The sequence below is a fragment of the Desmodus rotundus genome, chromosome 1 (genome assembly GCF_022682495.2).
Source record: "Desmodus rotundus isolate HL8 chromosome 1, HLdesRot8A.1, whole genome shotgun sequence".
NCBI classification, from domain to species: Eukaryota; Metazoa; Chordata; class Mammalia; order Chiroptera; family Phyllostomidae; genus Desmodus; species Desmodus rotundus.
The window spans coordinates 154,381,508-154,409,006 of record NC_071387.1 but is presented as its reverse complement, the minus strand read 5'-3'; the positions used below and the strand labels follow the sequence as shown (position 1 = coordinate 154,409,006).

General features: G+C 35.4%; 1 protein-coding gene across 1 annotated transcript in view; it reads left to right on the top strand.

The window, feature by feature from the left end:
- ADGRV1 (adhesion G protein-coupled receptor V1) overlaps window positions 1-27,499 on the top strand; it is a 489,468-nt gene that overhangs the window by 59,860 nt on the left and 402,109 nt on the right. The window contains exons 10-21 of the mRNA XM_045197863.2: window positions 4,472-4,648; window positions 6,718-6,941; window positions 11,488-11,614; window positions 11,709-11,894; window positions 12,654-12,834; window positions 13,565-13,728; window positions 15,023-15,146; window positions 16,147-16,410; window positions 20,718-20,844; window positions 21,465-21,682; window positions 22,275-23,018; window positions 24,742-25,115. Coding sequence (XP_045053798.2) covers window positions 4,472-4,648; window positions 6,718-6,941; window positions 11,488-11,614; window positions 11,709-11,894; window positions 12,654-12,834; window positions 13,565-13,728; window positions 15,023-15,146; window positions 16,147-16,410; window positions 20,718-20,844; window positions 21,465-21,682; window positions 22,275-23,018; window positions 24,742-25,115 — 2,910 coding nt within the window. The remainder of the gene's footprint in view (window positions 1-4,471; window positions 4,649-6,717; window positions 6,942-11,487; window positions 11,615-11,708; window positions 11,895-12,653; window positions 12,835-13,564; window positions 13,729-15,022; window positions 15,147-16,146; window positions 16,411-20,717; window positions 20,845-21,464; window positions 21,683-22,274; window positions 23,019-24,741; window positions 25,116-27,499) is intronic.

Here is a 27,499-nt window from a genome sequence, read left to right as displayed (position 1 = left end):
GATATCTATTTCTCACAATCCTGGAGGCTGGGAAGTCCGAGACCAGGGTGTCAGCATGTGGGGTCCTGGCGAGGGCCCTCTTTCTGTGTGCAGACTGATGTCTTCTTGCTGTGTCCTCACACAGTGGAGAGAGAGAGAGGAAACAAGCTCTTTGGTGTCTCTCTCTCTTTTTTTATCGTTAGTCGTGTACAGTTGTCTCCATTTTCCCACCACCACTTCCATCCCACCCCCCAACCCCCTACCCTCAGTCCTTTCCCCCTTTGGCTTTGCCCATGGGTCCTTTATACATGTTCCTTGATGAACCTTTCCCTTCTTTCCCCCATTATTCCCCACCTGCCTGGGGTTACTGTCAGTTTGTTCTTTATTTCAATGTCTTTGGTTATATTTTGCTTCCTTGTTTGTTTTGTTGATTAGGTTCCTGTTAAAGGTGAGATCATATGGTATTTGTCTTTTACTGCCTGGCTTATTTCACTTAGCATAATGCTCTCCAGTTCCATCCATGCTGTCATGAAGGGTAGGAACTCCTTTCTTTCTTTCTGCTGCAGGGTATTCCATTGTATAAATGTACCATAGTGTTTTGATCCACTCATTTACTGATGGGCACCTAGGTTGGTTCCAGCACTTGGCTATTGTAAATTATGCTGCTGTGAACATTGGGGCACATAGGTTCTTTTGAATTAGTGTTTCAGGATTCTTAGGGTATAATCCCAGCAGGTGTCTCTTCTTATAAGGGCACTAATTTCATCATGAGGCCTCTACCTCCCAAAGGTCTCAGCTGTGAATACCATCGCTACTGGGAATTAGGGTCTCAATATATGCATTCTGAGGGGACATAAGCATTCAATTCATAGCATATGTTTAAGGTTTTTGTGTCTCTTTTATCTCAGTATTCAGTTCTCCCTTCTGTATCTTTGCACATTTACATGGATCACAACTCATATGAGAACCAGCTTATTAAAGTGAGTGAAACAAAGCGAAGGTTTCGCACAGTTGCTTTCTCAGGGAGGTCGGGGCAACCTGGCGTTCCTGTAGGCGCTGCAGTGTTGGGACATGTGTTTGAAAACTGATAATGCAGGAATGTTGATTTTGACTTGTAGAGAGCATTTCCATTTTAGCTTTCTTATTTCTTATGCTGCCTCTACCACTTTTTATTGTGGGTGACAATATTAGTAACCTTTTATTAAACTTTTAGTCTTTTAAAAATATTCAATATCTCTATCTAAGTAGCTGCATAAAATCCCTATGTAAACAAAACCTTATTAGGAACCTTCTGTGGGTCAGATAGTATCCTAGCTATTTTATGTTTCAATATTCTACAGGAACACGACAGAATTTATTTTTGATGACACTTGAAAAGTAAGCTAACACTTGAAGAAGCACGTAACATCTGAATTTTTGGTGACTCCTGGTTAGAAATCTGTTTGCACTACTAATTCCAAATTGAATTCTTTATCTTTCTGTATATTCAGTAAAACAAAAACCAAAAAACAAAAAAACAAAGGTCTTATTGTGCAGACAGTTAATTTAATACTGTAGGGAAAAAAGGCATTATTAGTCATTGACAGAATTTCTTGAAATTCAACAAAAGCTGTAGGCTCTGGAAGGCGGGTTGGAATTAGAAGGTTGTGGAGTTTGTGTAGTACATAATGGATGAGCAACTCAAGAATGGGAGGCATCAGACTCTGCACGGAAAGTTGAATGAAACTAAAGAAAGGAGAATCTGAGACAGGAGCTCCTCATTCTTCCGTAACCCTCTCAGCTAAATAGATCAGTCTGAGAGACAACTTTTGGCAAGCATGGGGTTACTAATGTGCTGCCCAGTTGCAAACTGTCTGAAAGCAAAGAACGACTCTTTATGAATGGAGCAGTTTGATTTAGCAGATGCTTAAGGAACACAGACAAAAAGGCTTAGAGACCAGGAAATAAGCTATGTAAAATCTGCATTTTCCTTTTGATCAGTTCACTTCATAGCCTTCTACACCTTCTTTCTTTATGCAGGGTGGGGAAAAAGTAGGTTTACAGCTGTTTATATGGAAAATAACACAATAATTAATAACAGTCCAAGAATAAATGCTATGTTCACATGCTCACAACTGTCAACCTACCTTCCCCCACCCTGTATTTTTCAAAACAATACTTAGAATTAATTCTGTAACTCTTGATAATCAAAACATATGTAAGTTATGACTTATTTTCTTCCTTTTTTCAAGAAAGTTTTGAAATAAAATTATATTGAGTTTTTCTCTTGGTGTTTTAAACAGTTTTATCAGTTTAGTGCTTTGTAAATACACAGAAATGAGAATGTTCATTCACAACACGTGCTTACACATGACCAGTGTATTTTATAAACTTTTTTTTGCCTCCAAACAATGCACACTTTATGTTAATATGCCATTCAAATACACACATTTTATTTGCTTATTCTTTGTGCTATTTTAAAAGGTAAATGTATATGTATATGGGTATATATATATATATATATATATTCCTTTTTTGTAGGAAGTGGTATTTATGCCTATGTGTTTTTAATTAGTTATCTTCATATTTTATTTACTTTATAAAGCAAATGCAAGATACTAAAAAATCACATTTTTTAAAAGATTTTATTTATTTATTTTTAGAGAGAGGGGAAGGGAGGGAGAAAGAGAGGAAGAGAAACATCAATGTGTAGTTGCCTCTCAACCACCACCAACTGGTGGCCTGGCCCACAACCCAGGCATGTGCCCTGACTGAGAATTGAACCAGTGACCCTTTGGTTCTCAGGCCAGCACTCAATCCACTGAGCCACACCAGCCAGGGCGAATCACGTGTTTTATTTTACTTAGTCTGTATACCAATATTTGACAAAATTTGCCAGTCTAATTTTTCTCTTGGACTCAAATGAATTTTTACCAAATATGAGAATTTTAAATATCTTTATTTTATTTATTTAAAATTTTTTAATTTAATGTTTCTTGTATTTTTTCCATTACCATTTAGCCTCCTCATATCCCCCTCCCCCAGCAATCACCACACTGCTGTCCATGTCCACAAGTCCTTTTTCCTTTCTGCTCAGTCCCTTTATATTTTTCTATATGATTTTCAAAACAAAGTGTGCAACATTTTAAAAAAACATTTATTTTTGCCCTTTTAAAATGTATGTTGCTCATCAAAGATTGTGAGAGTATGGGTGGGATCAGTGCCAGTTTAGTCCACTTGTGGAAAACCAACTTAAGTCAAAGTCATTTCCACATTATAGAGCCTAACAGAGAGGTCTAGAGTAGGAGATTCATCATGTTTTATGTTCAAAATTGCTTTTTAACTTAAAATGTCCATGCTTTTTGCAGTTTTGTAATGTTTATTTCTATACTCAAGTATTGATAAGTTGGGTTTTGAAAAGTTAGAATATTAAGATGTTGAAAGTTTGTGGTAGATCAGGGTTCCCACGGAGCTCCGTTTGTGTTGAGATCAATCAGCAGATATTTATTGTGTAGCTGTTGTGTTTCAAGGCTCTACCGTATACTGCGACAAGGCTGAGACGGACATAGACCCACAAGGACTCTACAGTCTTTTTGGGAAGTGAAAGTCTGGAACACCCATAATGATGATAAGCAAGCAATAATGGAATTAGAATGAAGTCTGAGTTTAGTGAGAATAGCAATAGAAGTTTAGAAAGAAATAGAATAAAGGCTAGAGAACCCAAGGAAATCTTCATGGGAGAGAGGGAAATGTAGTTGTTCTCTAAGAGTGGGTACACTTTGGACTTGTGAAACAATGAAGGGAGGCCATTCTGGGTGAGGAGGACACCATAGAAGTTACTCTGGTGGTCATGTCACTAATGAACAGGGACACTACATGTTATACATGTGTTGCATTTCTTTAAACATAAAGTATGTTAAGTCATACTTGGAGTTTGAATGGTCTTCTGAGAGTGAATATTCTTTGCTAGAGAAGGGGTCTGGGTGACTGAGTAGAGGTGTGGACCAGCAGAAGAGAGGAAAGAGATGTGGACAACTCTCTGGTACTTGGCGACAAGGTGGTTGGGTACAGGTAACAAGGAGGAAAAGCAGATGGCAGCGCTGGTGATGGTAATGGTGAGGAGACATGAAACAGAGAGAGTGGTTTTGATTTTGGATATTTTATCTGCAAAGTTTTTATGTGACATTTATGCCATATTTAATGGCAGTTGGTTATAAAGTTTTTGATATTTGAAGGAGCTATCCAGAAATTATTAGGGAGAGGGTATAAATTATAAGATAAGGGTTTTAGATAGATCCCTGGGAAATAATAATAACTGAGGGCAGAAGGAGCTCAGGAAACCAGTGCAGGACATTGAAACAGGACGGAGAATGAACAAGGAAGAAAATGAAGTTGCTAAGTTATTGATTCATGGCCTTTATCCATATTTACTTTGTTGCCCTTGCAATTAAGACATTGAAAAAAATTTTCTGTTCTTTTCCATTTTTTGTTTTGTCTTGTTTGTTTATCATAGTTGGAAACAGTGGAGTTGGTGAACATAAATCCCCCAATCCCACCTATCAGTCCTAGATTTGGGGAAATCCGAAATATTTCTTTAGTGGTTACTCCAGACATTGCAAATGGAGAAATTGGCTTTATTAGCAATCTTCCGATCATTTTACATGAACCAGAAGATTCTGCTGCTGAGGTGGTAAGTAGTCTATCTCTTATCAATGGGGCCTAATGAGTTTGAGATAACGTACAGACACTAATTTTTTTATAGGGTTAGTATATAGAGTTAACAGATAGTGAAAAGCTCCACCATTTACAGCCAGCTTTCAATATCTAATTTGAAATAAGTAACTGATGAATGTGTGATTTTTCATCATCTTTTGCCATATTTGATAAACTAAAATTAGCATTTGCTCACAGCAAAAATAATATATTTTGATCTGGCTGCTTTTGGGTAATGCTATGACATTTGATAGAGTGATAGCCTAAACATAATTTTGGGGGAGGGGCAAGTCATGTATACCACAGGCCTGGGACACTATGCTTGGTAGTGGAGGTGATGGTGGTAAGGTTGTCGAATGCCTAATCTTAGGAATTCTGTATTATATGTATATGTGGGGAAATTATTGCATACACCTCCACCCCACCCCGACATAAAAGCATGTTCACATATATATAGCACCCTCCCTGCAACCCCTACTCTGGTTGAATTTTCTCACCATCTACCTAGTGACCTTCATCCCTAGCATTCCCTGAATCATAGCCTGTCTCTAAGACCCTATCCAAGTCTCTCACACTTGCATATGATTTAAACTGGTTTGAGGTTCAGATCAGGAATGAGGAAAGCAGTTATGATATCAAAGCCTCATGTTAGAATATGGTGGCTATGACTTTCTTTGTTTATACATTTGATTCTGTATATTAGCAGAGAAGTTCCATTTTCAAGATGGTTTTGCTTTTTTATATTTTTCTTTTTAAAAAGTAAAAAAAAAAAAACAACTAAAAAAGATTTAGCTTGCTCTTAGTGTGCTTTGTTTTTATTCATTTGTCTTATAAAGCTGTAAATTTACCACTTTATATTTTTGTCCTGAGGGGAAATTAGCTTTTGGGGAAAGTTTTGGGCTCCATGACCTTTCATTCCTCCCCTCCTGGGAAACAGCAAAAAAAGCGAGTTTCCCTTTGTTCTCTTTGTCCCCTCTACAGCCTGGACCACGCCCACTCCCTCTGGTGCTTTAAGGGTGCAGCCCTCTGTTACACTTTCTGTCTTCCCTAAGAATCTTTGCTCTCTAGCCTCCAGCCCTGACCACTGCTAGCCAGATTAGCAGAATTTTTAGTGAGGAAAATCTCTTCCTTTTTTCTTTTTTTCCAAGGTGGGCGGTATTAAAGGGCAAAAAGCAAAGAGGGTACCTTATTTAGGAGTTTACAAAGAATACTGTATTTACAGTTAAGTATTTGTTTACTATATATTGAACTTCTTCATGATCTACAGTGTCCTTTTATTACATATATTTAATGTGTACTACACTTAAATAAACTACCAGGCACAATTCATTTCAGAATTATTTTAATAGCTTCCATTTATTTAGCTCCTACTGTGGAGAGGTACTCTAATCCTCACTACAAACTTGCCAAACAGGGAACCACTAACTTCATTTCCCATGTGAAAATTGAGGTCAGAAAAGTTAAGTGACTTGCCCAAGTAATCCAGAGCCATGATTTGAAAATCTGATTTTGTTTGTACTGCATTATATTGTGCTGCAATATTATTATATTGGTTAGGAATATTTCTTATTGTTACTTATATTATTGTTTTCTTATATTGCCCCTTATCACTTTAGGATGCATTTTACATAACATATATTTTTCCCATTGTAATGAAAAAGATTTATTTTTGTTTATGTTGTGACATTACATTAATTCATTTTTTTTAGAGCACCTCAGATGGAAATTTACTCTTCACCCAAATTGTTCTATTTTTTATCACTCTGTTTCTTAAATATTTGTCTTTTTGTTAAGCTACCCCTAGTTAGACATATTTTTTGGTGGGGGCAATTTTGTTAATAATTTGATTAACAAAAACTAATAAATATAATTCTATCAAATTATTTTCAACATAAAAAAAGGCTTGTGCAAATGTTTTAAATGTTATTTAATGGTTCACTTTTCCATGCAGAATAATACAAATATTCACATAATAACAAGTGAACATAATCACTGAAAAGCTTACATAATTTGTGACTATGTAAGTAATTGTTTTGTTTTTATAAGGTATACATTCCCTTACATCGGGATGGAACTGATGGCCAGGCTACTGTCTATTGGAGTTTGAAGCCCTCTGGCTTTAATTCAAAAGCAGTGACCCTGGACGATATAGGTCCCTTTAATGGCTCTGTTGTATTTTTATCTGGGCAAAGTGACACAACGATCAACATCACTGTCAAGGCTGATGATGTACCGGAAATGAATGAGACGGTGACACTTTCCCTAGACAGGTAATGACCCATTTAGGTATTGATTGCTTAGTGATATTTACATTTTTGAATACTCAGAAATAATTTTGTTTTTTGTTTTAATTCTTTACTCCATATAAAGTAAAAAGAAAAACCTAAGAGAGAATGTTCTGCTGGATCTCTGACTATTCCATTGTTTGTTGGTGGCCTCTGGTTAGACTGTAAATGTTTTGATACTGTGAACTTTTACCCTGCTATTTATCGTGAAGAAAGATTTCAGAGAGAATTAATAGAAAGTTTAAGATAAATCTTAAGCACAGCTAATATGTTGTTGTATTAAAAAATAGGCAGCAACAAATCTAAAATATTCGGTTAAACAAACAGCCCTGCTGCTTTCGTTTTCAACAGGGGATAGGATTAGAGCTCTTTTGAGTGAGTTAAAAGAAACTGTTAATCTTCATATAATGAAATTCTTTTTTTTTCATGGAATTTAAATCTTAAATAATACTTGTATTCCAGAGAATCAAAAATAATACAAGTTTAAGGGTTATTTTTCCTTAATAATAAGGGTTCACTTAACATTTCTCTGTGGGTAGTTTATATTAAGAAAAGATCACAGTCATCATAGAGATATTTTTCAGGAATTCAGAAAACCTTTCCAACAATGAAAAAAACTGTGTTTAATTGATGGTAGTTATTAAAAGAAGTCAAAAAGAAGTTTATTTACTGCAGTTCTCTTTGTATGAAAGTTAACATATTAAAGTTAATGTGACTTGAGGGCTTTGAAAAGTTAATATTTTTAAAGCAGTAACATTTACAGGTAAATTTAATAGGCATTACTTTATATACTATATTGATCAAGATTACAGTAGTAATTATTTTATGTGACCCCTGATCCTCTCTATACTTTCCTGCAGCCTCTTAGAGGTTTTTCTTTGAGGGTGTTTTGTGTAAACATATTTCATAAACCTGATAAGTATTTGGTTTTTTATCAGAAAGAAAAATACAGAATGTAGGGAACATACTGATTCAATGTCTGCTGTTCATTTGGTTTGCTTTCGCAACCATATTATGCTTACTTTAAAAAGTAAAACAAAACAACGAGAACAAAACAAACAAAACAAAATAAATACAAAATACACCATCTAAATGACTTGTGGTTTTAACATATTTTACTTAAATCTTAAGGAAAGATATTTCTTATGAAAAAAATAGTGAAATGTAAACTGAAAATCATGATTTCTTTTTACTTATATGCTTTTTTCTGTAAGCTGGTTTTGAGTACTTACTAAAGCAATGGACAATCTTTAAAAAAAAAGCTAAAGAAAAATGAACCTCAATTATAAATCAAAAACATAGCAATCCATAGAAACTTGTGAATTCAGCTGAGAGTTTCTGCTCTGGAGTAAATGTTTGAAAAATAATTTAAATTTTACCTCTACAAGTTCATAGTGGCTATTCTTTATATTCTTCCACAAGTCATTTTTAACCTTATCCTATAAACTTTTGAAATTAATTAAATATAATTTTTAAGTTTTTTTCTCTTTCTTTTCTATGGGTAAAAAACAGTGCACAAGGAAATACAAATAGTGGGGTAGAGAGTTTCAGAAATCACTGTGCTTCTCTCTTTTGAAATAGAGGACATTTGTTCAAATTCATATTAAAATGTTTTAATTCAAATAGTAACTAATGCATACTTGTATTATCTCAATTGTGCATGAACAAGAATGAGCTAATACATATAAGTGTCCAAGACATATTTGTATTTCATTAAATAAATGTAAGAATAAAATATGTGATTTGAAATAATATATTTTATCAAAATTTCCATCTCAGGTTTGCAAATTTTAAAAGACTAGAATGAATGAATGAATGCTAGTAAGTGTGATTACAGTAAGTTACAATATAATGTTGCAACAAAAAAATAATACAATAGTATTTACAGTCTATAGTTTTAATGAGAAATTTAAATGCAAATTTTCTGTATTTAACCTGTAGATAAAAATTTTCCTGGTATTGAATGATTTATAATGATTTTAATACCATACCAGTAAAAAATATTTTATTGTTTACTTTTCACCAGATCAACAACCAATTTTATGCCAATTTATTTTCTTTATTTTGATATATGTGCTATATAACCCCTTATTTATAGTGTCATTTGACTTTAAAAGTGAGGCAATAGGTCTGTATATTTTGACATGTGTTTTTCAATGCTATCTGAAAATGTACTACATTGGGGATTTGGAAAAGTGTTTAGATTTCCTGATATAAAGTTATATTTAAGTAATATTTGTCACAGTTAAATGATATAATGATATGGCTTCTTGTAAATGATGAGAGCTATATTTTTCTCTGCTTATAGAGTTGTCTTTTTTTTCCAAGCACAACTGGCTTTAGATCTGAGGATGGAGGGTTTTATTTTTTTAAAACCTAATTAAAGCTGCTAAGCAATTATAAGCTGGGCTGAATGAAATTTGCTCAGCTGCTGCGGTTTGTAAGCATGCACAGTGCTTGGCAGGCCCCAGCGCCTTGGAGCAGGCCTGGAAAGGAATGTCTTCAATGGGTCCTGCATGCTGGCTGGCCATGGGGTCATCTTCCCTAAGTGGGAACTGCCAAACCCCTTGTCAACCCCTAGCATTTGTCAATAACAAAGAATCAGTGTGCAGAGTTCCCATAAAGTGCATATTACTAGCTCACGGGGGAAAAAGAAGAAAGGCTTTCTTTAACTTTATTTTTACCTTGCCATTCTAAGTTTCTAGCAATATTAGTGAGATTTTGGCAAATGATGTCTGTCTCCTTTTTCCTCTGCCCACCTTCCCACGCTTTTTTATGTGTTGACAGAGTAGAAACTGAAAGGTTTGTCGTGTATTTTGGGTAAGTGTACAAGATAATGCCTGGTATTTGTGATTGAACATTTTGCTTTGCAAGCCATTGTTATGGATACAGCTGCTGTTGTGCATGACCACAGGTCTTGAGAAATTCTGCTTGTCCACCTGCCTGTGCATGCTTTGTGTGTACTGTCATTTCTTAGTAAGGGGAGCTTACAGGAAGTCTTTTCCTCTGAGTTTTAGATTATGAATGCATTTAAGATAATCTGATAAAAAGTTTGACAATATATTTACATATGAGGAATTAAAATTTTTAACTTTCCTTATAGTTTACACATAGTGTAGGAAGAAATTAATGTGCTGTGTTTGTGAAATTCTCACTTAACATCTTTATGAATCCTGTAGTTTGTTTAATGGAGAATTTATAATCAAAACTTTTCATCTCTTCCATTGGTTTGCATCCAAGTAGTTTCTGCCTATATTTTCTCAGCTGTATAAAGAACTTTAAAAAAATTTGCTTTTTACCTAAGAGTAGCATATTTTTAAAAAGTTAAAAAACATTTTTGTGTAATGTTCCAAATGGGTTTTTATATTTTGTATTGTGATCCTGTTTTCCTGTCTCCTAATTTATTAATTAAAATTAAAGAAATTTTAATTAATAAAAATATTGATGTGAATGAAATATGGGAAAATGTGCTATGAAAATCATATGACTGCATTAACAATATAACACATAACTGTCCTATTATTTGGGCTGATCCCTTCTGTGGCCACTAGTATGCTAGGTATTGGTTGTCAAGTTTCCAAAAGCAAGGGAAGGATGTGAATTCAGATTCTCTATTACATAGGAAGTGAGCCATACTTTCTACATATTAATTGTGGCTTCATTGTGATCCTGAGGTCTGTTCAAGAGTACTTTTTGGTTCAATAGAAAGTGACATTTGGAAAGGTTTAGAGCAGCTTGCAGGACTGAGAATTCTCAAAGAGCATGCAGGCTTTTAAACTCACAGAGCCTTGTAGTCTCAGTCCCTTTGATCATTCTAATTATACACTGAACATAAAAACCAGAAATAAAAAACATCTGTTTTAATATGTTCTTTTGAGATATGTATAGGAATTGTTGTAACATGTGATGCATATAAGATCCATTTGATTCCATTTTTATATGGACTACATTTAATGCATGAGATTAAAATTGAGGTGAATAGAAACTAAAAGGTCAAAGAAGATTTCTAAAATATAATCACAAAAAGGGAAAATATTTTCCCTTTTTGATTCATGCATTCACAGTTACTCAACTTTTATTCAGTTAGTATAATCTTAGGTAATGAATTTTAAAAGAAATTCAAGTGTATGTAAAATTAAAACAATTTTAGTTAAATATATTTTTAATCTTACAAATTAGTTTTTCTAAAACCAGAAAGAAATCTGTAAATTTGGTATGTAATGAGACTACAATATATTTACAGCCTTTGGTTACTATATTCTTAGCGTACATATGCAGTGTTTGGTTTCAGTCAAATATAAAGGATATAATAAATTCAGAAACAGAAGTTTTCCCATAAAAAATGTTATGAGTAAAACTGTTTTTCTCTTAAGTGATTTTAATATGCTTAAGTTCAATTTAAGTTGTTTAAACTCCTAATAACCTTTCTATTCATTATCTGAAAGTATTGTAAATATTACCTTAGAACCCTTTAAAATTCAGAAGTAATACTATAGGTAGCGGGTATCTTTTTCCCCTCTGACTTCTTCAGGGTCAGTGTGGAAAATGAAGTGCTGAAATCTGGATATACCAGCCGTGACCTTATTATTTTGGAAAATGATGATCCTGGGGGAATTTTTGAATTTTCTCCTGCTTCTAGAGGACCCTATATTATAAAAGTAAGTTGAAAGAAACTTCAATCTATTCTATACTCAGAACTTCAGAAGAATTGTAACAGACTTCAATTTTTATGGATTTTTTTTTTTTTTTAAGGAGGGAGAATCTGTAGAGCTCCACATCACTCGATCCAGGGGAGCTCTCGTTAAGCAGTTTCTACGCTACTGGGTAGAGCCAAGAGACAGCAATGAATTCTATGGAAACACAGGGGTACTGGAATTTAAACCTGGGGAAAGGGAGATTGTAATCACCTTGCTAACAAGATTGGATGGGATACCGGAGGTACAGGACTTTAATTTTTTCCTTGTGCTTTTGTGGAAAGTTGATAGTATCTAGTATATTATTAAATGTAAATATTTTTAACATTGACAAGAGACACAGGAAAGGAAGTGGGCAAGAATGGATTGAGAAGTACTTGTGGTTGAAAAAAGAAAAAAATGTTTAAAAAACAGAGTAAGGAATCCAAATTTGAATGATATACGTTTTTCCTACAAAAAGAAATAGCAAACAATATGAAACTTTGAGTGTGTGATCAGTTTTCATCACCTTTTAGTTCTATGTCTTATATGTCACCTGCATTGATTGCAACTTTTAACGGTATGGTTTTGAACTGAAGAAGTTTGTCTTAACATTACTTTTTTAAAAGGAGATAAATTTAAGTTTTATATTAAGGGGAGCAGGCATAGTTCCATGTGCTTACACATGAGTGCTTATGTAGCTTTTAAATTTTATTTTTTTACTCTCATTAGTTTAAATGACTAGATCATCAGTGATACGGTCTAGTCTTCTTACCATTTTAGAGTCTCGTGTCATTGCTTATCTTTTCCCTTTTGGGTAATGTACACTTATACCTGGTGTCTCTTCTTAACTGATGGGAGAATGTTAAAATTTGTTTAAGGAATAATATCAACTCTTTTGTCCTTTGAGCGAGTTATGTGTTTCTAAAAAAATGACTGTATTAATGTCCTTGAATATATATGTTTTTGCTTGCTCTGAAAACTTCAGATTTGTACTTTTCCTAATTTGACATGTTCATTTTAGTTGGATGAACACTATTGGGTGGTCCTCAGCAGCCATGGTGAACGGGAAAGCAAGTTGGGAAGTGCTACCATTGTCAATATAACAATTCTGAAAAATGATGATCCTCATGGGATTATAGAATTTGTTTCTGATGATCTAATTGTTACCATAAATGAAAGTAAAGGAGACGATACCTATAGTGGTAATTTATTTTGCTTTTTACATTCTGTTACTGTTTACTGAAGAGGAAATTAATAATTTTTAAATTCATTTCTTTAGCAGATAGTTATTTTTAGTTGCCTGTCTTAGAAATGACATGAAATGCCGAAATCGGTATTTTTAAAATCATATTTAAAATGGCTACTTTTGTTTTGTACATAGTATTGTGATGATACTGATGATTTCAGTTATATTTTGATTTCAATTAACCATATGTGGTGGAATTCAGACACTCAAGAATGAATTGAATTAAATACAAACACATTTTAAAACTGAGAGTTACAGCTAGGGAACTATTGTAGTGTCCCTCTGAAATGAGTCATAGTTTATTTTTAGAGCAGTTTTTTCTGGTTAAGGAAATCACTTTTGAGTGTGCAGCTTCCTCTAGCTGGAAATGTTAGCAAATATCCTTATAGGGCTTTGTGATAGGTGTATCTAATTAATCACCATTCTGTTCCGAATGCCGAATGACTTTTAAAATCTCGACTGTGATAGAAATGACTGAGTCCATTTGCTTTATCACCCATATGCCTTCAAAGTGATGACTAGGCGGAGGCACTTTTACAAGTACCTTGTAGGCTAGGCTAAGCAAATAATTTGCTTTTATCAAAAAGAAGTCTTATTTTTACTTTTGCTTTTTTGAGCAGTTTCTTTACTCATCATTTTAAAATTAATATATACTCACATATATTATACACATTTTTATTTTACAGCTGTTTATGGTATAATAAGAAATCGAGGCAATTTTGGTGATGTTAGTGTATCTTGGGTGGTTAGTCCAGACTTCACACAAGATGTATTTCCTGTCCAAGGGACTGTTTTCTTTGGTGATCAGGAATTTTCAAAAAATATCACCATTTATTCCCTTCCTGATGAGGTAAGTGTCACATACGCAATTCTCTTTACTTTTTGTCATTGCTTCATGACATTTTCTTAAAAAACCATTAAATATCTGATAATATATCTTGTTGTGAATATATTCATAAAGAACTCAGGTATGATAATGTATTACTATAAGCCAAACGAGAAATAGCCTTTCTGGTCTTCCTGAAGGCATTTTTAGAACTGATAGTGGCCAGTGACACTGTGTAGGTGTCAAGTATCAGGGATTCACAGTTGGGGGAGAGGTGAAATGCTTGCCTGTGCTTAGGCCCTTTGAAAACCAGGGTGCCATGGTGCCATCTACTAAGTATCCTATGGCAGCGTCCTCAGAATCAGAATCATGGTGGATTTAGCGTGGTGTTCATCCTACTGATAATGAAGAAAGAGAAAGTAACAGTGGGAGCGGACCTTTCTGAAGGGAACTGCATTTAGAAAAGCTGTGGAGACCTATCTCCTTTACTTCCAGCTTGTCCCAAGAGAGACAAAATCCAGTACTCTTTTACGATGTGAAGAAGTCCAGCTCCTATGGATGAGTTGAAAGAGAAACGGGGTCCACCTGGGGATTCAAATAGGCTCAGAGATGTGGGCAGCCTCATGTTGGTGGGACATGGGAACAAGGTCTTTATGACACACTTCAGTGAAACTTGAATGGTGTTCCTAAGTGGCCTTTGAGAGCTAGCTGAGCTTTTATTACTATTATGAACTCAGTTCTAAATATGTCCAAAAGTTATTTTTCTGTTCCATTTTTTTCTTGTAAACAACATGTATCCCATTTTTGTAAAGAAATAATATGTAATATTTTTGTTTTTAGCTTACATATGGCAAAATAGCTATTTACATTAAATTTTATAGTGAGTCAAAATAAAGTGACTGGGTGAATGCACATGAAAATTCTGGGGATGGAGCCTAAGTCCTACTTGAGTAATTTCGGGTCATTCTGCCTCATACGTGGAAATGAAGATTAGCTATTATCAATAGAGCTGTATGTTTTTAAAAAGGTAAAAATAGTTTAGGAATATACAGGGTCCAGCATAAATAACACCCCTTTTTTATTACAAAATCTTTTATTACAAAATCATAAGTGTGCAATTCTATAACATAACAATATCAAACTCAAGCACAACATATGACATTTTAGGTGAAATGTTCAAATTAAAATTATAAGTTATTACACTCATTTTATTACCCTACCAACCACACTCAAGCAGGCGTTACTTCTGCCAGACACTGTGTAATGGAATGATTTGTAGAATCACCTGACTTAAAACATGTGTAACATTTTTCAAAAGATTCCAGAGGAAATGGAGGAATTTACCATTACTCTACTTAATGCCACTGGAGGAGCCAAAATAGGAAATAAGACTACTGCAACTCTGAGGATTAGAAGAAATGATGACCCCATTTATTTTGCAGGTGATATTGTTATTGTTTTTGAGTGAGTTTGCATCTTTCTTGAAGAGTATGTGCATGCATTTTCAGTTATTTTCTAACTGAACATTTTTGATAAGGCACAATTGATGCTTGTTTAAATATGATTCTATGATGTGTTGGAATGATCATTATTTGATTTTTTTGATGTTTTAACAAATATTTTTAAACATCTTCTGAAGGAAAAAAAATAGTACTGTGTTGTTAGCCTTGTTCTCCCTCAACCTTCAGATTCCAAGGTATTTTCTTTCCTTTGTGCAAAAATGAGTACTCTTCCACATAACCTCTTCCAGTCCACAGTGTAGCCAGTTCAGGCCCTGGGTATTGTACCTAATGGATGATCACTTACTATAGTATGTAACATTGAATGGATATCATGGTTTCTCCTATTTTTTTTTTGCCACTTTAATGGTTTCTTTAGAACTGTCTTTTGGTGCCTAAGACATCTTTTAGTTTTACTTGTGAGATTTAATTGGTGTCTAAATACTCCTTAAGCCCTTTTTGCAAGATGTTCAATTTACACATGCAGGGGTCTTTTAAACCTCTTGCATTTTACTGATTTATATTCTTAATCTTTGGTTACTATATACTTAATTAATTCATCCTTTGTTCATCCTTCTGCTAACTGCTGTGGTGAAATTAAAAATAAGATATCTGGGCCTTTTCTCAAGGAATTTACAGTTTAAATTTGGAAATGAGGTGTATGAAATAGTAGACAGAGGATTTCAGGTTGTATGTAAGTTACTAACAAACTGGGTTTTGAAGACAATGGATTCTGTAGGATTTAGGGCAAGAGGAAGGCCATTGACTAGAAGTAATCAAAGGAGGCCTCACATAGGATTTGGGACCAGAGGTAAGTCTTTAAGCAAAGACACATTGGAGGGCATTTCTTGCCAGGACAGGAAGAAACATAAAGTGACCAGAAAGTATGTAGATGGAATATGAAAAGCTCATATGTTCCTTCTTTTCTTTATGAATATTTCAGAACCTCGTGTAGTGAGGGTTCAGGAAGGTGAGTCGGCTGCCTTTACAGTTCTCAGAAATGGATCTGTTGACGTTGCCTGCACCGTCCAATATGCTACAATGGATGGGAAGGCTACTGCCAGAGAGGGAGACTTTGTTCCTGTTGAAGGAGAAACGCTTGTTTTTGAGGTCGGAAATAGAGAGCAGAGAATATCTGTATTCATTAAAGAAGATGATATCCCAGAAACAGATGAGCCCTTTTATATAATCCTTTTTAATTCAACAGGTAAATAAAATGTATTTTTATGCTGATCTGTTGTTTCAGTGCTTTTATTAAGGTGACATTAAGTACTCCTGTCTAGTAGCCAAACAGTACTTAACCAGCATCTGTGACTGTTCCAGAGCAAAATTGTTTCATTGCCTTCTTGAGGGATAGGGTGAAGAATACGTGTTGAACCTTCATGTATCTGGTATACTCTATGGCATTATTTTTTATCTTTTTTCCCAATGTAGCACACATAGAAAATAATGATATTATATAAGAAATAAAAATCTTGTACTAAAGCTATGCTCAGCTTTGTCTAGTCACCCAATGGCTTAGGGCATCGAGAATTCTGCGATGCCTACCCTTCTAGCAGGATGCTGGGCATACTGGTTGGGAAGCTAGATTCTCTAGGTCACTGAGCACAATTGGCTGTTTGATAATTCTTTGAAGCTATTAGCCATAATGAATGACAATTTGCAAGGGGGAGAAGATTGGCTCTTCATTCTTCTTCATCCTGTAAGTGAAGTAGGACGTTTTAGCTCCAATATTTGGGCCCTGAGAAGGTTTTGACTCTACCTTTAGTAAGTTGGAGGAACATGGCATATTTTAATATTTATTTTATAATTTTAAGACTACAAAGAGCTATTTTTTCCTGAACCTTTTGAGAGTAAGTTGAAGACATGATTCTTCTTCACCCCTGAAAACATTGGTGTTTTCTACACATAAGGACATTCTCCTACATAACCACAGTATGACCATTAAAATCAGGAAGTTAATATGAATACAATCATTGCCTCAGAGCCCATTTGAATTTCCCCAGTTGCCCCAATTATATTCTTTCTAGCAAACTGATCATTTCCTGAATCATGTATTGCTTTTGATTATCATGTCTCTTTAATCTCTTCAGTCTTGAGTAGTTCCTCAGTCTTTCCTCGACTTCCTTCATCTTAAGAATACGGAAGATTACAGACTAGGTATAGACTGTTCCTCATTCTGGGACTTGTTTCATGTTTCATCATTATTAGATTCAGGTTTTGCATCCTTGGCAGGAATTCCATGGAAGGGGATCTGTGCTCTTGTCATGTCTCCGCAGTTGGCACATGATTTTGTTCTGTCCCTTTACTGTGATGTTCACTTTGACCAAAATTTATGGGGTGACTGCCTGCCTTGTCTGCTGTACTTTTTCTTCTTTATAATTAGCAAATTTTATGAGGAAGATACTTTAAAATATGTAAACATCTTATTATGCATCAGACTTTCAATTATTATATTGATATATTTATCAGTATGGACTCATGGTTATTTAATGCATTGGATTTTGTTTTGCATTATTATTTGTTTTGATGGTCAAACGTCCTAGATTTGACCAGTGGTGCCCTGTTCATGATGACTTCTTTGTCTTTTTGCCATGTCCCTGTGATTATTTGAACATATGCTTCTTTTTGGCATAGCAAGATGTTCCAAACTCCTCTTGTACTTTTCCTTTTACAACTCAGAAATAGACAATTTCTCCAGGGAATCCTGGTTCCTTTTAGTGAAGAATGTTATTTAGAAACCAGGAGCTGGCATGAGGTGTGCTAATTGTTATTGTGGTTACTCTCCTTCTAGGTCCCCTTAGTGTACAGAGATAGGGAATATATGTATGTATGTATATATGTTTTTATGTATATATACACACACTTTACATTTCTAATTCTGTGTCCAGTTATGTATATTGCAAACCATTAGTTCACCCCAATATCTCCATTTCTGTCCAGTATCACAGGGTTCATTCTAGTTTTCTCCCTCTCCATATTTGTCCCTCGCTTCTCTGATAGTGAGAAAGCCAGCTCCCACTATCTTTAATACAGTTAGTAATTTGATCAATTCTCCCTGTATGTGACCACTTTCCAATTGCTTCTCCTATTCTCTTTCCACAATGAGATTGTCTTTCTTACCCAACTAGGGTTCAAGCTTCCTGCTCTAGGCCGACTCCCTCTCCCCGCTGTGGGTGCCCTCATACTCCACACACCCCATCATCCAATAGCACCTTTTCTACCGTGGAGATGCCCTCCGTGCCCTGCATAAGCCCTTACACCTTGCACCAATCACTGTGGTGTCCTGTGCTCCACCCCCGTGTGAATGCCTGCCATGTGCTCTGACTTGTGCTTTTTGGAGTCAAATATTCAGAGAGGAAGAGGAAAAGAAAAACAACACTTAATTTTTGTTCATGCTCTGTTTCTCTATCATTCTCCCTTTCTCTTTGTCTCTCTTCTCCATTTGTATCTCTCTTCCCATTCCCTTTCCTGTCTTTCTAATTTTTCACATGACTTAACTAAGAAAATTTTTTAAAAGTAACAAGTAGAAACTGTCATTCTGGTGAGAAAAAATTTGACTTCGTACAATAATTGGCCACAAAAGATATCTCACAGGTGCAGAAAACATAATTAGCAAGATCTTATTGCTAATAAGATCTAAAGATCTAAACCAAGAGATCTAAAAGATCTAAACCAAAAACACTTTGGTGAATCCAATCATTATCCTAAAATTTAAATGAAAGAAATTTCAACAGATAAAATATTTTTGGTGAAGTAAAAGTAGAAAAAAAGTTTTTCTGTGAGGTACAGAAAGCTGACGGAGAAATGACTTTGTTTTAATAAAGGAGTTTAGTTTGAGAGATGTATCATCAGGGAAGTACATTTTTGATTTTGAGAGACTGAGTGAGCATGCACAGGTGTGACTGGGCCACTGCCTGAGGTATGCAGGTATGGTGTCCATACTGCCACCGCATCTGTCCTCTGTAGTTTTCTAGAAATGGTGGCAGCTGAGCATCTAATGACTTTAGCTGTGAAGACTTGGACTACATATATTTGTGCCCTAGAATTTGTGCTTTTTACATTCGTTCTTAGTTCTTTTTCTCTCTCTTTTCTCTCCTTTGATGACGTCAAAACATTGAGGACCTGAGGGGATTGAGGGTGCGAGAGCTAAACAGGCAGCATCTCTAATGCTACCGAGTGGTGGCAGTGGGTGTTCATGCTTGATAGTCGTTATTCACAGTATATGCCCTGAGATTGAATTTTTGGATCAAAGGATTTGGCCATCCTTAGGGCCCTTGTTAAATATTTTCAATTCTGTCTGTGGCGAAACAGAATGAGTTTTTAGCACCACCTGCGCCATGTTGCATGACAAATGCATGTGATAGCAGAACCCTGCCAGAATTAGGTTTTATTATTTTTATTTAAGTTTTTTATTACTCTATATAGTCAGTACTTTCTGTAGAATGATTTGCTATTTTTTATGTTTTTTCTCTTTACATCGGCTAATTCTCAAGTAAGTTTGAGCACAGTTGTATATTTTTATAAATTATTTTTAATGTGCTGGTTTGCTGTACATATAGTTTCTGTTTCTATAATTTCAGTTTTGGTATCCTCATCTAATTTTGAAAACTTTATTTGTATCAGTTCAGCTAATACTCATAAGTAACTTCTCTGTACCAGTTACTGAACATCTACCCTGCTAGGGCATGGAATTGACTAAGTATAAGACCAATTGACTGTTGGTCCAAGGAGCTTACAGTGAAATTGTGTGTGTGTGTGTGTGTGTGTGTGTATACTAATGAAATGTAGCAATTGTTACGATACATTGACAAAGTGTAAAGCTCGGCAGCAACACACTGGAGATGCACTTAGCTTAACTTGGGGATTCAAGGACAAATTCCTGGAAGAGTTGTTGCTTGAGCTGGGTTCTGAGAAGTGATGAGAGTTAGGTAAGTAAAGATGGGAAGGACTTTTGCTTGCATGGGAAGAGCCAGAACAAAGAGCAATGTAACTCAGAGAAGTGATGAGAAGAGACCTAAAGCATTGGCAATAAGTGAAAGAATTGGAGTAGAGAGGAATACGATCTACGATAAGATCAAACTCTGTTGCCCGAAGGCTGAGAATTAAAGGGAGGCACTCAAGCTAGTGATTCTGATTAATATGGACAGGAGTAATTTTTTGTTATGGGTAATCCTTTCATTATTTGTTATGAAATGAAAAAATCTACCTCAAAAATTTGAAGTTTGATAAATCTATATTTTTGATTTCTAATTAAACTATTGAAGTGATATTCATATTGTGAAGAAAAGTATCTTGAATGTTTTTCAATAAAGTAGTTCTTCTGTAATTAGACATTTCCTCAAAGGCAAGTCACATGAAACTTATTCAGGCATCTCTTTCCTTAATTTATGACCTTCAGTGAGGAAATTGCTGAAATGTGAATTTAATTATAAAGTATTTATTAATTAAAAGGCAAATTTAACAGGAAGTGAACTACTTTTTGTTATTTTGACTTTTCCATTTTTGCTTTAGGTGATACAGTAGTATATCAATATGGAATAGCTACAGTGATAATTGAAGCTAATGATGACCCAAATGGCATTTTTTCTTTGGAGCCCATAGACAAAGCAGTAGAAGAAGGAAAGACTAATGCATTTTGGTAAGCATATTTGAATAAGAAAAAATTAGAATTGGGTACAATAAAATAAAGTCTTCTGATATATTAATCTTTCAAAATGAAAAAAATTGGTTAAGAATTGAATAATTTCAACATTCGTAGCCTAAATGAATTGTAAACTTTTTAAATGCTGTTGCCACTTGTTGTAAAATTAAAAAAAAACCCACACTTTAGTTGGCGAGCAGAAATTATTCTCCTCGCGTTCCTCAGCCCAACTTCCATCCTTTGTTAGGACTGAGAAACTTGCATACCCAGGGTCTTCTGGAACGCCTCTCAAATGATATGTGACTACCCCCCTTTGCTTCTGAAGAACATTTGCCAATTGTCACTTAGTATTTTTTGATTGGGCTTAAAATTTATCTTTTACTGGACTTTGAAGATGATGACTTTTCTTATTGCTTCTCTTTATTTAAAGTTCCTCATTATTCCCTTTCCATGAGATTTTTCATGGTTGCTCAGTAAGGACTGCCTGGCTGCTTTATATTAAAGATGGTAAATAGAAAAAGTATGTTTCCGAGAAAATACAGAAAGCCTCCATTAGAGTTAGAGTCACTACTTATAAATATTTTATACAAATTAATTTTCTGTAATTTATTATGTAGGATTGTGAGGCACCGAGGACGCTTTGGCAATGTTTCTGTGGCTTGGCAGCTGTTTCAGAATGGTTCTGCTTTGCAGCCTGGACAAGAGTTCTATGAAACTTCAGGAACTGTTAACTTTATGGATGGAGAAGGAGCCAAACCAATAATTCTTCATGCTTTTCCAGATACAATCCCTGAATTCAATGAGTTTTATATTTTAAAGCTAGTAAATGTTTCAGGTGCTGTGTTTTTCCATCTCTTCTATTTTACCACTAAAATTTAATATTTTACATTTAAATAACTAGACCTGTAGAAAAATACAATTAATGAAGAAATAAGTGTATCTGAATAATCAAAATGCCCTTTTGATAGAAGTGTTGTTTGTGGTGTTTATTTTGTGGTCTTAGTTTGGTTAAATTGTATGGATGGAGACTTACATTCATCCTCAAACTTGTAAATAGAATTTTTACCCCCCCAAATATAGTGTCTCCAACAAACCATTAGTGGAAGTTAGGAAGGACAGATTTATGGTAGCTTAAAGATTGGTCATTTTTTTAAACAATCAATTTTTCCATCACTTTTGGTTTTAAGCACAGGAATTAAACCTCACTAGTTAATATTCTCTCTTCAGGCTATCCTGGTTTTAAATGAAATTATGCTGAATATCCTTGTATCATATTGTGGTACAAGTTGTATGGTAACACTGTTGTTCATCGATGAATGAGTAAATTATTTAACCAAAAGTTGCGATACAAACCTTTTGCCTTCACCTTAAACTAGAAAGTACTTAAAATTTTGGTTTCTCATTTATCACAAATTTTCTTATTATAGGTGGGTCCCCAGGTCCTGGCGGCCAACTAGCAGGAACCAACCTCCAGGTCACAGTAATGATTCCATTCAATGATGACCCATTTGGAGTTTTTATCTTGGATCCAGAGTGCTTAGAGAGAGAAGTAGCAGAAGATGTTCTCTCAGAAGATGATATGTCTTATATCACCAACTTTACCATCTTGAGGCAGCAGGGTGTCTTTGGTGATGTACGGGTAGGCTGGGAAATACTGTCCAGTGAGTTCCCTGCTGGTTTGCCTCCAATGATAGATTTTTTGCTGGTTGGAATTTTCCCCAGCACTGTGCCTTTACAACCGCACATGAGACGTCACCATAGTGGAACAGATGCTTTGTATTTCAGTGGACTAGAGGGTGCATTTGGAACCGTTAATCCAATATACCATCCTTCCAGGAACAACTCAATTGCCAACTTTACCTTTTCAGCTTGGGTAATGCCCAATGCCAATACCAATGGATTTGTTGTAGCAAAGGATGATGGTAATGGAAGCATCTACTATGGGGTGAAAATTCAAACCAATGAATCCCATGTGACACTTTCCCTTCATTACAAAACTTGGGGTTCCAATGCTACCTATACTGCCAAGACAACAGTCATGAAATACTTAGAGGAAAATGTGTGGCTTCATCTTCTAATTATTCTGGATGATGGCATAATTGAATTCTACCTTGACGGAAATGCGATGCCCAGAGGAATCAAGAGTCTGAAAGGAGAAGCCATTACTGATGGTGAGTGTTATCTTCACAACTAGGACGCTGAATCTGGAATTTTTAAAAATTTGATTTCATAAAAAAGCCAACAGGTATTTTAAAATGTGTTTGTGTATTGTTTTAATTTCTTTAAATGAAACTATGTGCCTTCGCAGACAATAAATTCTGTGCTGAGTATTACAGAAATGAACCAGGCAGTCTTTGCCCTTGAGGTACCTGAAATAGGCTCTGAGAGAGAGAGTTCAAACAGACTATTTCAATATATTGTAGGGAGAAAGAAAAAAATAAAAAGGAGGAACATTAGTTTCTCTTGTGGTAATGTGGGATGGGGCATAATATTTCAGGCACAGAAAAAAGCAAAGGCGTAGAAATGTGACACAGCGTATTGTATATGGGAACCGCTGCGAGCTCGGTATTGCTGAAGCTGGAGGGTGGTGGGGTTAAGGTTAAAGGGGAAGCAGAAGAGAAATATTACTTTGAAATCCCTAGCAGCTACAAGGGTTTGTAAGGAGTACATTGGAGTGCTTTGAAGAGATAAACTTCTTTGTCTTTAAGCTGGAGTCTATGCTGTTTTCTTGAGAAATGCATCTGCATGTTTACACACAATGTTGGTAATCTCCATGATAACCACTAGTTCCCCTTTCACCCCTCCATCCTAGGATTTGATTCTGTTTTCACTTAGTTAGGAAGTAGAGCAGCCCTTATATGGTTATCGCGTAATAGAATATTTTCCTCCTGAACCTCGTCCATTAGGCGTCTCACCCGGTTTACCTACTATTGCCATTTCTGAGAACATAAGAGTAGCTTTTCCTGTTTTTAATTTATGTAAATGGAATTGAGCAGTGTGTATGTTTGAGTGTCTAGTTTCTTTTGCTTAGTATTGTTTGCGAGGTTCACCCATCCTTTTGCCTGTTGTAGACGATTCCCTGTCGTTCCCATATAGTCAGTCCAGAACCACTGGAGCAGGCATGGGACAGCTGTGGGCATAACGTGCAGCCTTCATCTCTGCCCTAAATCAGTATTCTGGGTAGTGACTTAGGAAACTGCCTTGATTGGTGGTATTAATAAGAAATATTTCTTGTGCTTTCCCCCCACATCACTGCCCAGCTCTTATCTTACAAAGGTATTCTAGTTGGAGAGGGAATAAGTGCAGAAATAAGAATTGCTGAATTCCGGAAAAGGGATGTCATTGATATATAGTAGTATAGTTGGGCTGCATGCTGTTATTACCCAAGACTTGCTTATAATGTTGTTCCTGGAAAGAAAAGAATACTTCTTTTTCTACATCCATTGCACTGGTTTTATGGATAAAGATTTTTATTTTGTGCACAAAAACTAATTTTTATGTATTCTCTCTATTTTATTGAGCTCAAGATGAATTTCTAATAGATGAAGCCTTGAAATTTTCAAAGAATAGTCATACTGAAGTTTTAAAATTGTGATTGAATTAAATTATTCCATTCTTAGAAATGTCTATCCAAATATACACACATACATATACATATACACATACATACATACATACAAAATGTCCTTTAGTACAAAATATCTTAAATTTTAGTGATTACTGAATCATTTTTTCATCATAACAGAAATAATGTTAGTTTGAATATATCCTACTTATCAAAAGCTTTACTTATAAAACCTTTCAATGAAGTTGCTTCACTGTCTGAACCAGACTTATAACTGAGGGCGGGATAGTGGTGCACATTGGAGCTTTTAAACCCATCTCTAATTTCAGGTCCTGGAACACTGAGAATTGGGGCAGGAATGAATGGCGATGACAGATTCACTGGTCTGATGCAGGACGTGAGGTTCTATCAGCGGAAACTGACCCTTGAAGAAATTTATGAACTTCATGCCATGCCAGCAAAGAGTGATTTACACCCTGTTTCTGGGTATCTGGAGTTCAGACAGGGAGAAACTAACAAATCTTTCATTATTTCTGCAAAAGATGACAATGAAGAGGAAGGAGAGGAGTTATTCATCCTTAAACTAGTCTGTGTGTATGGAGGAGCTCGCATTTCTGAAGAGAATACTACAGCAAGGTTAATAATACAGAAAAGTGACAATGCCAATGGCTTGTTTGGCTTCACAGGAGCTTGTATACCAGAGGTAAGCAATGAGCTTGGAGAATTTCAGTCAAAAAATTCGCTGTCGGTGGATGTGTTTGGAAGTGGGCTTTCTTTCTTTTGATAAGATAGCTTGACTATCTACTCTGTGCCCAGAAGTATGATGGAGTCGGCAGATGCAAATGTAAATTATAAGGTCTTTGCTTTTATACGTTCACAGTTTGAGTCAGAAGCTTAATGAGCTGATAGAAGCAATAACAAGTTAGCAAATGAAACTTTAGTAGTTATCTTCAAACTTAATGCACTTTACAGAATGTATCATTATACTCCACACGTAATTTACTTATTAGCTATTTGATTACCACATAAACAAGTGAAATAACATGTATTGAAAGCATCTATGAATAATTGTAATTGAAACTTTATTAAATACAATATTTTTAAAAATATATTTATTGATTATGCTATTACAGTTGTCCCATTTCCCCCCCCTCACTCCACTCCGTCCTGCCCACCCCCTCCCTCCCACATTCCCCCCCCTATAGTGCATGTCCATGGGTCATACTTATAAGTTCTTTGAAAGGCTTCTATATTTCCTACAATATTTTGAGGAGTTTTTTTTTCCACATACGAAATGTACATAAGTAGTCACAGCATTCTTCCATGTTGGGTATAAATGCTTTTCTTATCAACCTTCTTGGCCAGCTTAATTAATTAGGCTGTTTTACTATCCTTATCAGTTCTTTCCAAGTTTTCAAAGATTCGTAATCATCTCGGTTTCCTGTTCAGTAACGTGAGATCTCATGAAACTGCCTCACAGGTGTCGCGTTTGACAGCAACAGCGCAAGACCTGTGAGAGGGTGCCAAGGAACAAGAGAGCCTTTCCCTTCGCAAGCTGATTCCTGTAGTTTTAGAAGGGTGTAGATGCAAATTGAAGTGATTACAAATTATGTGAATGGATAGAGCTTGAGAAAATATATCTAGGTCAGAGGACTCGTTGTAGCTGGAATTGGGGGATTCGGTGGGGTTTGTGACAGTCATCAGGAGATCTGCACAGAGTGGTGATTTTCTGTGCTGGAGACAGAATCTCCTAGAGGAGGGAGCACCGGTGTCGTACAGATCTGCAACTTAAATATGTTTGTTTATAACAATGATACCTTTGAATAGATATTCAGTCATCAAAGACCTTTACATGTTAAGTTTTTCATGTGCCTTTCTGACAATCCGTAATGTAACTGTAGTAAATATTATTATTCTCTTCACTTTATAGGGTTAGCCACTGAGACTTTGAGATAGGATCAAATACCTGGTTCAAAGCTTGGCAGTTACTAGTACTCAATAAATATCAAAAATATCAATTTTCCTTTCCCTTTTTTTTTGTCCTTAGATACAATGAGAAGAACTGGAATTTGAACCTATGTCTTATGACTTCTAACCTTATGATGATATTTTGGTATCATCATGTCTATTTTTAAAAAGACAGGTGGCTCCATCAGGGTGTGAGACCCATAGTGGTGCCAGGTAAAGCCAGCTTTCCCTCAGTTCTCCCACGATTGGTGCCTGCCTTGGCCCCGACTTCTTGTGTAATTCTCGTCTTTGCTCAGTGTGTTTCAGCCAGACTTGCCCTGTTTCAGTGCCTGTCTCAGGGCATCGGCACTTCCCAGCCACTCTATTTGGACACTCTTCTCCCAGATCTTCATAATTAGTCATTGAAGTCTCAGGTCCAAAGATGCCTTCTGAAGAAGACTTTCTTATTTAAAGTAATCCCCCCTTTTTTTCATTTGATCACTCTTCTTTTCTTCACCTAGTTTTACTTTTTTCCTAGCATTGATCACACTCTTAAATTCCCTTTGTTATTCATAGTCTGCTTATTTATTTGTTACTGCTTTTCACCAAAGATGAAAGAACACTGAGTAAAATGTCTTGTTGTTCATTATTATATCTCTAGCACCTACAATGGAACATAGTAGATACTCCAAAGTCTTTGTTGAACTTATGAATGTATTTTAATATCCTAACCTGAAAAGGCTTATAAAATAACAAGTACTTTCAGGTCCTGTTAAACTTCATAGATAGCCAAACAGAAAAAAAAACCCCAAAATTTTAGAAACCACTTAAATTTGAGTATTTCTCTGGCTTTTTGGGCCATTGTCGGAAGTTTTCAAAGCTGGTTTGTCTCACAATTTCTGTTTCTAGATTGTGTTGGCATTGGTTTAAGCTTCCCCTAGGTATGCAACTTCGCCTGTTCCTGGAAATCTCAGAATTTGAATGAGGTCAATCAAGCCTTTGATTGCAGAAGAGCAAACCTCCTTATGGAGGTCTTAGCACCTATACTAGTAGAATTGCTGGAAAGAAAAAGAAAATGTGATTAGTTATTCTCCAAGCCCACATGAGAGAACAAGTAGAATATATCTGTATTGGAAAGAG